The 12,008-nt window shown below is 37.3% G+C and overlaps 1 protein-coding gene across 8 annotated transcripts in view; it reads left to right on the top strand.

The window, feature by feature from the left end:
- The window catches only part of FERMT1 (FERM domain containing kindlin 1), a 57,963-nt gene that overhangs the window by 22,975 nt on the left and 22,980 nt on the right, over window positions 1-12,008 (top strand). For all 8 annotated transcript variants that reach the window (XR_014072993.1, XR_014072992.1, XM_081556442.1 and 5 more), the window contains 3 exons: window positions 9,343-9,450; window positions 9,833-9,964; window positions 11,518-11,567. Coding sequence is in view for 6 of the 8 variants with exons in the window: in XM_081556442.1 (XP_081412568.1) it covers window positions 9,343-9,450; window positions 9,833-9,964; window positions 11,518-11,567 (290 nt within the window). In the remaining 2 variants the exon portion in view is untranslated. The remainder of the gene's footprint in view (window positions 1-9,342; window positions 9,451-9,832; window positions 9,965-11,517; window positions 11,568-12,008) is intronic.

Below are 12,008 nucleotides of genomic sequence, written 5' to 3'. Positions count from 1 at the left end.
TTTATTTTTTCATTTATGTATCAAACAACTACTGTGTGCCGAGGGCCTCTCAGGTGGTTCAGTGGTAAAGGATCTGCCTGCCAATGCAGAAAATGGTCCCTGGGTCAGGAAAATCCCCTGGAGAAGGAAATGGCAACCCAACTCCAGTATTCTTACCTGGAAAATCCCATGGGCAGAGGAGCCTGACAGGCTACAGTACGTGGGGTTGCACAGAGTCGGACATGACTTAGCAACTAAGCACCAAACAACCACCATGTGCCAAGAACTAAGATAGCAGCTGAGGACCCCAAACTGCTGGACAGTAGAATAAGGTTTTCAAATTTATGAAATAAAACATAAGATTACAATAAGGAATAATTATGTTGAACTATATTAACCAAAATCTTTTTCAAAATGGATATAAGTAAATCTCTTTCATTAATTGAATAAACAAGAATATATAGTGGCCATTCTCATAACTAGCTTAATATTGAAGTGGTGATGATGCATGTGAGCGTTATTGGAAAATAACAACTGTGAGGAATATGAAAAATCTGTGATTCTGGTAGTCGTGAGTGCTCTATAATACTGTGGTTTGTTGCCTACATTCATCATGGATGGAAATGCTAAATTTCCATTAGGAGTTGGTGCAAATGGAGATGTAGTTTTTCCTCATCCAAGCTTATGGACTACCTGATTTAGACTCCCAGATTCAGAAACCCTTCCCTAGGTTCACACTCAGGTCTTATTCCTTCTAGAATAAGAGCTTTTCTCTATTCTTGGTCATGCTGGCCCTTCCATTTTCTGAGCCACAACTGAGTGTGGTTTCAGAACTCATACCTCTAATTGTACCACATTCATGAATTTTCTCCACAAACTGCAGACTCCTTGAAAATAGAGAACACTTCTGATATATCTTTTGCCCTCCACCCCTACATGTTGCAAGGATGCTAGGAGAGTGATCTTCGGTCACTTGCTCTGTGATTGGATCAGCTAGGTCTTGAAGGCCCTCCTATCAGTTTCCTTGCCAAGAGATTCTACATTCTACATTCTAAACTCCTTGCTTTGGCAATTGAGCTCATTGCTAAAAATAAACTCAGTCATCTACTTCTAAAAAATTTGTCAGAAACATGTGAATGACATCACAGTCATAAAATTCAGACATGTCAGATCATCAGCCTAAGTAAGCAGACATGGAAGAGCAGTGTTAAATATGTGTTGTCTAAAAAGTGGAAGATTGTGAGACGTCCCTGATGGTCCAGTTGTTAAGACTCCATGCTTCCAATATAGCAGGAGTGGGTTTGATTCCTTGTCGGGGAACTAAGATCCCATATGCCTCTCAGTGTGGCCATGTTTTTTTAAAAAAACAGTAAAAATAATTTAAAAAGTGGAAGATTAAAAAGAATCATAATCCCAGAAGGGGGCAAGCACACCAAAGACAAAGGTCACCAGGGTCACTGTCCTAGGCTCTTTGCCTCCAGTCTCTGCTTGCTTAATTGGTAAGGAATTCTCTGTCCACAGCCTATGAACAAAATGTATTTGAATCTAACAGCCAAATAGCAGCTGCCAACCAGCTGCTATGACAGGAAGATTCAGGCTGGCAGGATATAACTTTGCGGCGCAAGATGATTCCCAACCATCTAGAGTTGTGGCAGCCCTCCTTCCCTTCCCCTCCTAAAGTACAGAGTGCTATAAATGAAACCAAGTTTAAGGCTTCTACTGTGTACTGGGTAGAGGGATATAGAAACTTTAGATAGAGTTCATGTTTTCAAAGAATCTATAATCAAATTAAGAAGAGCAAAGATAGCACCCAAGAAACCACTGCAAATATACAAGGCACCCTGTATTTAGGAGCTAAATCAGTTAATTGGACCAGGGAGCTTCTCTACTCTGGCTTTCAGAGGAGAGATACAAGCAAGCTACAGGGTGTAGGCTACTGGAACTGATTAAAATCTCAGATGTGTGAGAGTACTAGAATACAACATTTCAAATATATTACTTTAGAAATGCAAAAAGAATCCATAAAAGGAAAGATTGATACATTTTAATTAAAAATGAAAATTGTATACATGGCAAAAAACTACAAATAAGTAGAAAAATGTTACTGTAATACTTACTACAAACAAAAGGCCAGACTCTCTAATATATAAAGAGTTCTTCCAAATCAGTAATAAAATAGCAACAACCCAGTAGCAAATGATATGAACACATAGTTCATAGAAAAGGAACTACAATAGCTCTTAGTCTTATATCCACAAAGAACAAAAAGTTCCGTACACTATCTTATTTATCTAGAGTATGGAGAAACAGGTTCTCTCATACATACACTGCTTGTAGGTCAAAGTACAAATTAAGTTTCTGTGGAAGACTATTTGACAGTATCTGTCAGAATTACAATTCTGCATAGCTTTGACCCAGCAAATCTACCCTTTGGTATTTTTACCACAGTTGTACTCAAATATGTGAGTCAATATGTCTGTACACCAGAATAGTTATTATCACATTATTTGTTTTAGGAAAAAATTGGAAACCACCTAAACATCTATCAGTAGGGAACTGGTTAGATACATTATGATCCATTCATATAGTGTTGTGATTAGGAAGAATGAGTCAGCTTCCTTTTGATGAGAAACATGTTCAGGGAATATTATTGAATAAAAAGGAACAAGATACAAAACAGTAGAGAAACCACCATTTGTGCAGAACAAGGAAGAAAGAGAGATTGACTTTTTATTGTACACCTTTTGTCTCTTTTAAATTCATTCAAAATTAATTTCATCATTATATACTCTTTTGCCCCATTTAAGGGCATTTTAAAATGTCTGCATTAAAATAAAAACTTTTATGACTTCAAAGCAACACTTTCCCTTTTATTAGGCTCACATGGACTTTTTAAAGTCCAACTTCTTGGAAAAATGTTTCTTTGTTATTAACTTCCTCGTTAGGGAGCAGACAAACTCTGTCCTTGAAAGCTGTGTTTTCTACTTGGTACTGCGCTCAGTCCTCAGGCCTGCAGTATGTGGTTTACAAGCAGCAGTCAAGTCTAACATCTTAGATAAAAGTGCTGTCAAGGCAGGAGGTAACCAACCAGGGCCTTCCATACTTCATACAAATATGTGTGTGTGTGTGTGTGTGTGTTAGTTGCTCAATCATGTCCGACTCTTTGCAACCCCATGGACTGTAGCCCACCAGGCTCCTCTGTCCATGGAATTCTCCAGGCATGAATACTGGTGTGGGTTGCCATTTCCTTCTCCAGGGGATCTTCCCAACCCAGGGATCAAACCCAGGTCTCCTGCATTGCAGGTAGATTCTTTACTGTCTAGGCCAAAGGGATGCCTATATAGATGCTGCTGCTGCTGCTAAGTCGCTTCAGTCATGTCCGACTCTGTGCGACCCCATAGACGGCAGCCCACCGGGCTCCCTCGTCCCTGGGATTCTCCAGGCAAGAATACTGGAGTGGGCTGCCATTTCCTTCTCCAATGCATGAAAGTGAAAAGTGAAAGTGAAGCCGCTCAGTCGTGTCCGACCCCTAGCGACCCCATAGACTGCAGCCTACTAGGCTCCTCCGTCCATGGGATTTTCCAGGCAAGAGTACTGGAGTGGGGTGCCATTGCCTTCTCTGGCCTATATAGATAGATAGATGCATATAGATACACATATATATGTACACATTTACATTTGTTTTTTACAAAAATAATATAACAGGGCTTACAGAGTTCTATTAATTCTTTAAAGTTACATAGTCAAGGTCTATGCTTCAATATAACCATTTTTTACTCTGTAGTAAAATGGGAATTTTAGGCCTAATATTAGATTTAAGATTACTGAACAGAGGCCATATAGCAACACAGATGTGATACATCTTGATCATCACATAACTAGAAATATGTTGCTTTTACCCTTATGCTCGGTCTTACACATCCCCCATCAGTTAGTTTCATTTTAAGTAAAATACAAAAGCAAAATAGTTCACTGAAGTAATCTTCTTTTCATTACATTAGCACATATGCCAAATTATACTAACTGCATGATAATCTCTATGTACCGAGGCTATATTTTTAGCATGTGCTCATATCTACTTCATTAAATACAGCATCCAGCTAGCAACCACAAAAAAAGGAATGTGTGCTGTACAGCAGAAAAGAGAACAACCTGCAGGGTGGTGTCTTACAGGGTTTGTTGTTTTTTAGTCACTAAGTCACGTCCAACTCTTTTGCAACCCCATGGACTGTAGCCCACAAGACTCCTATATCCATGGGATTTCCCAAGCAAAAATGCTAGAATGGGTTCCCATTTCCTTCTCCAGAAAAGGCACATTGGTTTTAGTAAGAGGTTTAAAAGATACTAAAAGTTGCTACCCAATTAACAGAGAATCTTGAATGATTAGATCAAATAGTAATCCTCTCCTGAGAGCATGAACACTGTGGGAGGTAGGCTTTATTATTTTTCCATATTGTTGATTGGTGGAAGGAGAGAGGTTTATTGAACTGACTAGATGGGGAAAAACAGGGATTTGAGCAGTGGAGGTGGCAGAGGCCACATGCTTTGGTGATTTCTATTTTCAATTAATCAGAAGACAAAGAAAATCCAGAGCCAAGGAGAGGACAGCAGTAGCCAGCCCCTACCAGGGAAAAATGTGTTTCTGAATCATTGAAACCCCTGAAGGAGTTCTCAGGGAAAACCTTTTGGGGCCCCTGTTAGCAAATGAACCTGCAAAAGACCCAGGACCCTATGCTCAGTGGGAACGTGTACAGTCCAAAGAGGAAAGTCCAAAGCTCTCTGGATGCAGCAGATGATCTGGGGTTCCTCAGCAAGAGCCAGGCCTGGCCCAGCCTGTTCTCCTGATGTCAGTCTGGAAAAGTAGGCAACTCTTGCTAACCAATACTTTCAAAGAACTGTTTTACCAGACTTGGGAATGGAAAGGAGATAAGTAGTTTTAGGTGTGGAAGCGCTTATTCAATTTTTTAAATCTGTACTGACTGCATTTGAGAGAAAAGCCTTATTGGGTGATTTAATTTACTTTCGCTAAGCAGACAGAGAAGGAGTGATAGGTAGACCAATAGATACATACATGCATACAGATATATATAAATATGTATATGACATATGACAAATGACAGTTTATTAGCCTAATTCAGATTTCAGCAACTGCACATACTATTTAAATTGTGTGTGTCAACTTGAATTAAAGGCAGGGGCCTTTTGTGGCGAGAGGGTTGGGAGTTGGTTGCCTGGTTTTTGGTGTGCACTGTATGTATGTGTGGGTTTTTTTTAGTTTTCATGTCTTTGGACGGTAGTATAATTGACATGCCATAAAATTCACCCATTGTAAGTGTACAGTGTAATTTTTAGTAAATTTACATAGTCGTGTAGTCATCACCACAATCTAGTTTTAAAACACTTGCATCACGCAAAAACGTTTCCAATCATACCCATTTGCGGTCAGTCTCTGTCCCCAGCCCCAGCCTGCACCTGATCTGCTTTCTGTCTTGAGTTTTGCCTTTTCTAGAAATTTCACATATGGAATCGTACAGTGGTAGCTTGTGTCTGGATTCTTTCACTCGGCTTGATCGCTTTGATGTGTATCTGTGTTTTTGCCTGAGTGGTGTCCCATCATGTGGATGGATACATGTGGATACATTTTGTTTATTCATCTTCAACTTGAGGGACATTCCGGTGTTTCTGGTTTGGAGCTGTTATGAATAATGCTGCCATGAATGTTTCTGTGTGTGTCATGTTTCAGTCTGTTTTTGGAGGATTCTGGGGCAAACTCCTGAGGGTTTCCATGACACCTGGCAAAGTTAAGAAAACAAGGACAGACTTTCTTGAGACTGTTATTATTCCAGCCTTCTGAAAACCACACACTTGGATCTGCATTTGCCCTCCTTTCCAAGCAGTTTTAAAAGCAGTGAGAAAGGAGGAAGCCTGCAGGCAGGTCACAGTCCCACTGGCCTGAGAGCAGCGCTCCTTCCCAAGCTCACCTTACTGTGGATTTTGTCCTTCCTTGTCACTTTTTTCCCTACTGTGCATAAAGTTAATGCAAAAGGAAAAGTGGACTCATGCTAACCAACCGATGATAAACCTGTTTACATACTCTGAATGTCTTTCTATTTCTCCGCCATGTTTTCTTCAACATTTTTATCTTTTTTAAAGGGTACAGTATTAACTCAATATGAAGGAAAAAAAGAAAATCAAACATAGGAGTTACTGTTTAATCGGAACAGAATTCCAGTTTTGCAAGATGAAACAAGTTCTGGAGTCAGATGGTAGTCAATGCAAGTGTACTTAATGGCACTGTGTACGCTTAAAAATGGTTAAGATGGTAAATTTCATATGTATTTTTTAAAGAAATTTTTAAAAATCAAACATAAAAAGGAAGTAGTTACAGTAAAAATAGAAAGTAATTCTTTACCATGATCTTTCTCCTGAGAGGTAGCCGTGGTTAACAGCTTAATGATTAGCCATCCCTGCAGATTTTTTCACATATATTTACTTGCTTCTTTTTACTTTATAATATATCAGCCATATTTTCATGTCAGCATATATATGTCTGACTCACTTTTTTTAACTACTACAAAATAATCAAAGAAAAGGCTAAACCATAGTTTATCAGGATCTATGGGTTGCTTGAAATTTTTACTCTTTCAAAAACTGAATATTCTTGTTCAAGTATCTTTGATGAATGCTTTGTATTTCTTTAGAATAGTAACCATGGACGTGCTCATGAAAGGGCAAAAAGACATTTAAAGATCTTGCCAAAGTGCTTCCTACTGACGTATGTGTAAGCGCCAGTTTACATCACATCCTCACCAACACCACACATTATCAGTACTTACAACCTAGATAAATCTGATAGGAAAATAGAAATTATGTCATCTGGTTTTAGTTTTAATTCTCTGATTATTAGTGAGGTTGAGCATATTTTCCAATGTTTATGTGGCCATTTTGGTTTCATCTGTGAATTGCCTGTTTATATATATTTGCCCTATTTTTTATTCAATTCTTTATATTTTTCATATTGATTTATAGGAGCACTTATTTATTGCAAATATTTTCTTTCAATCTATATCTTGTCTTAACATATAATCTTCTCTAGGGTATTTTTCGCCATTAAAAATGTTTAAATGATATAAGCATGATTTAAATGATTTAAAAATGATTGTAAAGTCAGCTGTATGCATCATAACCTAAAGGCTTCCTCTCTTGCTTAGAAAGGGCTTTCTCTCTGAAAGATAACAGTTTTCTATTGTGTTTCCTTCTAATAGTTTTTATTGTTATCTTTAGATTTTTGAATATGATATGCCTTTAGATATAAAATCATATACCATGCATTTCACGTACCAACATTTCATTCATTTAAAATGTACAAGTCAGTGGTTTTTAGTATATTAAGAGTTGTGCAACCATCACCACTATGTAATTTCAGAGCATTTTCATCATCCCATCAAGAAACCTTGTCACCCATTAGGAGTCTCTTCCCATTTCCCTCCAATTCTCCCAGTCCTCAGCAACCATCAGTCTACTTTCTACCTCTATGGATTGGCCTGTTCTGGACATTTCATGTAAATGGAATTATACAATATACAAAATACGTGGTACTTTGTGACAGTTTCTTTCCTTTAGCATATTTTCAGGGTCCATCTGTATTGTAGCATGTATCAGTATTTTATTTCTTTTTATTGCCAAATAATATTCCATTCTATGTATATGCCACATTTTATCATGGACATCTGAATTATTTCTATTTTTTGGTTATTATGACTAATGCTGCTGTGACCATTCATGTACACATCTAGGGGTTTTTTTCCTTTGACTTTTTTTAATCATGCTAAAATATACAAAATATAACATTTGCCATTTTAATCATTTTTAGGTCTACAGTTCAGTGGCAAGAAGTATAGTCACAGTGTTGTGCAACTATCACCACTATTTCCTGAACTGTTTCATCATCCTGTTCAGAAATTCTATACACATTAAACAAAACTCCCCATTTTCTCCTTGCTCCAGCAGCTAGTAAACTCTATTCTACTTCCTGTCTGTATGAATTTATCTATTCTCAGCACTTCATCATATAAGTGGAGTCATAAAATAGTTGTCTTTCTGTGTCTGTCTGTTTTCACTGAGCATAATATCTTCAAGATGCATATATGTTATAGCTTGTATCAGAATTCCTGTCCTTTTTAAGGCTGAGTAATACTCATTGTGTGTATATACTTCTTTTTGTTATTCATTCATCCATTGATAGATATTTTGGTTGTTTCTACTTTTTGGCTATTGTGAATAATGCTACTGTGAACATTGCGGTACAAGTATCCATTCAAGTCCCTGTTTTCATTCTTTTTCAGTATATACTTATGAGTGGAATTGCTGGATCTTATTCCATGTTCAACTTTTTGAGGAACTGCCAAACTGTTTCTTATGGAGGCTGCACCATTTTACATTCCCGCGAGCAATACATAAGGGTTCCAATTTCTCCACATTCTTAGCAACATTTGTTATTATCTGTCTTTTAGGTTAGATTGATCCTAGTGCATGTGAAGTGGTATCACATTGTGGTTTTGCCTGCTTGGATTCTTTAATCTATCTGTATATTTTGGATGTGTGAGGCTTTGTGATCTTCTATCTTGTTTTCCAAATGGCTAGGCATTTTTAACACTATTATAGTGTTGAAAGAAAGCTTCTCTTGCTTATAAAATGCCATTTTATTTTATATTAAATTATATACCTTCATTAGGTCTGTTGCTAGATATTGCTTTATTGACATTTTGTCCATTGCCATAGAAATAACACACTATTTTAGTTGCTGCCACTTTATTATATGTTTCAATACCTGAGAGGAAAAGTATCTTCCCAACATTGCTGTTTTTCAAAATGTTCTTGGAGATATTTGAACATTGTCTTTTCCAGCCCAACTCGAACAGCTTGCATGAAGTTCCACTAAAAACCTGTGTCCTTGTCCACTGAAATACAGAGGCTGGGGGGTTAAGATTCTGCTTAGAATTACACAGAGTCTACAGATCTGCCTGGGGACCCCTTCTCCTTATTTTACTTACCACATAAATCATTCCATTAGCTGTGTTTCTCACCAACAGAAGTATGATAAGAAAGGGAAAATAATGAAGTCTAATGGGTCAGTTTGGCCTCTTGAAGAAGCTCTGGGAAATATTTTGAGTAAGTTCTTAATTCAGAAGTAAAATGAACTGGGGTAGTGGAAAGATAGAGGGGTTTCTTCTAGTTACCTGAACTAAAATTTATTGCATCTGATTAACAAGAATTGACCTCAGTTATTCTAAAACTTTTGTATTATGGGATGTAAATATGCTCCATCACACACACATTGCACATGCCTGTTCTTCTCTCTAGTATGATGCTGTCCGAATAAACCAACTCTATGAACAAGCCAGGTGGGCTATTCTCTTAGAAGAAATTGACTGCACAGAGGAAGAAATGTTGATCTTTGCAGCACTACAGGTATGGGAACGTTAATACCTTCCTCTGGAAGGAAACAAAAAAAAATTTGTTCTCCTTAAAGTTTCATTTTCTTTCTACTGATTTTTTCTTTGAAAAGGAGTTGAAAATTAGTGTAGTAAATTTAAGTTTAAAATATTCCTCATAACCAACCCATGCATACATCTTATAAGGCATCAGTCTTGCTATCCTAATTGCTTCTACACTAAGGTCAACCAGTGATGGAGAAGAACTGAGCTGGAACTTGACTAACCATAAATCTCAAAATAATTTACATTAAAATGTCATTTTCCATGCATACCTGGGAGATCTTCCAGGAGATGTTCAGTATTTTCTTTCTTCATTTATGTTTCTAATAGTCCTAAAAACTCTGTTTCTGTTGTAGTATCACATTAGCAAACTGTCGTTGTCCACTGAAACACAGGATTTTACAAATGAGTCTGAGGTTGATGAAGTAGAAGCAGCACTTTCTAATTTGGAAGTGACCCTGGAAGGCGGAAAAGCAGACAACACTTTGGTATGAATGTTCCTGATAACTCAGAATTGTGGCTTTGCTCTGATTGACAAATATAATTGAGCTTTTTTATTATAAATAAGGGAATATTTTGTCTGATTTTGAAGAAAAGAAAATACTCTCTTCCTTGGACAAACTTAAACCTGACTAGCTTTTCTCGGATCAGCTCTGTAAGTGACTGTAAGGTATTTTTATCACTCCCAATGACAATTCTTTTGTATTGTATTTCTTCTTAAAGATAAGCTAGCTTGGTATGAGGGAAAGACCGCTCCGGTGTCCATTTCACTAGAGTGGAACATGAAATTGGCCCTTTAACTGAAACCTAGAAGAATGAGGTAGCTGTGAAAGTAGAGAGAATGCTTCACAGATACAAAACCATATGATCTGTTGACCTAGTCATGCAATTCTTTGGGCAAGACTGTACACTATAAAAAGTTCCTGAACCCTTTTGACTTTAGGAAATAAAGAAAAACTCTCCAGTAAAACATAAAGTAATAACGCTCCTGCTTCTTATCCAGCAAATGTGGCTGAACTGTTAGCTTTAAAATTGCAGTGTCCTGCCTTGTTTGATTCATTCGTTGGGAGCCACCCTTTTGTTTAACTTCTTCAATCATTAGTTTAATCACATTGAATCAGAGAGGTAGATTCATTGTAATTGGGTATAAATAGTAATAGATGTAATGAGGCATTGTATTGTATTTAATGTGTGTTCTCTTACAATTAAATTCCTTAAAATAGGAAATTGGTATAATGCAAAAGCAACTACCTCATGCAAATGAAATTCTCAGATTCTGTAGAGATCCAGGCCCTGAAACCACATTTATGAGACCTGGGCCCCATGAAACTGGATTTCTCTTTTGTTTACTTCCTCCACTAAATATTTACAGTGGAACAGTCATCCTTCTTAGAACAAATGGAAAATTCCCTCTCAATGCCCTCAAATTTTTATGTGATGCCAAACAATAGTCTTTTCAGTTTGAAAATAGGCACCAGCCTATACCATAGAATGAACTTTGAACCAGATTCCTTCTGAGAATCAGTAGGATTCTGTATATCAATAAACTAGATATAGCTTAGTCTTATACACTCTGATGTAAAAATTATGAAATATTTTGTTTGTACATAAAAGTAGCAGTTTCTAACTCAGATTTTTAACTTGAATGATAGTGTATGGTCAGTTTTTTTTAATCTTTTTTCGATTGTGTAATATATGTATTTTTTCACAGAAAGTGAAAAAATACAAAAATGTACAGCTTAACAAATCAGTATTAAATTATCAGCCAAGTTACCACCCAAAGCAAGAAATAGAACTTCACCAGTTACCCCGAGGATCCCCACAGGTGCCTAATCTCAGTCCCAGCCCTCTCCCACCCTACCCATGAGGTAACTACTGGAAATGTAGCTAGTATGACTGAGGAAGTGAGTTTTTCATTTTATTTAATTTTAATTAATTCTTATGTAAATAGTTCCACGTGGCAGGTGGCTACAGTGTGGGATAGAGTACCAGCACCACCTGTCTAATTACTGCTTGTCAAATGTTATCTGCTTTTCCTCAGGAGGACATTACTGATATCCCTAAACTTGCAGATAATCTCAGATTATTTAGGTAAGTCATCCTTGAAAAGGAAAGAAGTTACTCATAGCAAAATCTTGCAGGTAAAGAGAGTAGGAGTTTAAATTGAACATCCATTAGGCAGCTTCATGGTTCAAAGGTAAGAGCACAAGCTTTGGCATCAGGCAGATAATGGATGGAGTCCTAGCTCCATAGCGCACAACAGCCGGATGATCTCAGGCATTGTCATCATGTCTCTGAGCCTCAGTTTCCTGATCTGTGAAGTGGGGTATACCTCCTCTTGGGCATGTTGGGAATATTAAATTAAATGATGTATATGAAGCATTAAACATGGTGCCTGGCTCATTAAATGCTGGTATAAATATTGTCGGTATTGGTGATCGTGAACGCGTATGCCAGATTTTTACGGTCCACCTGCTCAGGGCTCTCATACCATTTGAAGGCTCTTTTATGATTTAAAAGCAAGTTGTCTCT

This window comes from Giraffa tippelskirchi, chromosome 13, assembly GCF_054371585.1.
Source record: "Giraffa tippelskirchi isolate mGirTip1 chromosome 13, T2T-mGirTip1v1.2.pri, whole genome shotgun sequence".
Classification (NCBI taxonomy): Eukaryota; Metazoa; Chordata; class Mammalia; order Artiodactyla; family Giraffidae; genus Giraffa; species Giraffa tippelskirchi.
Note: the sequence above shows the minus strand (reverse complement) of the source record. Positions and strands in the feature narration are given on the sequence as shown.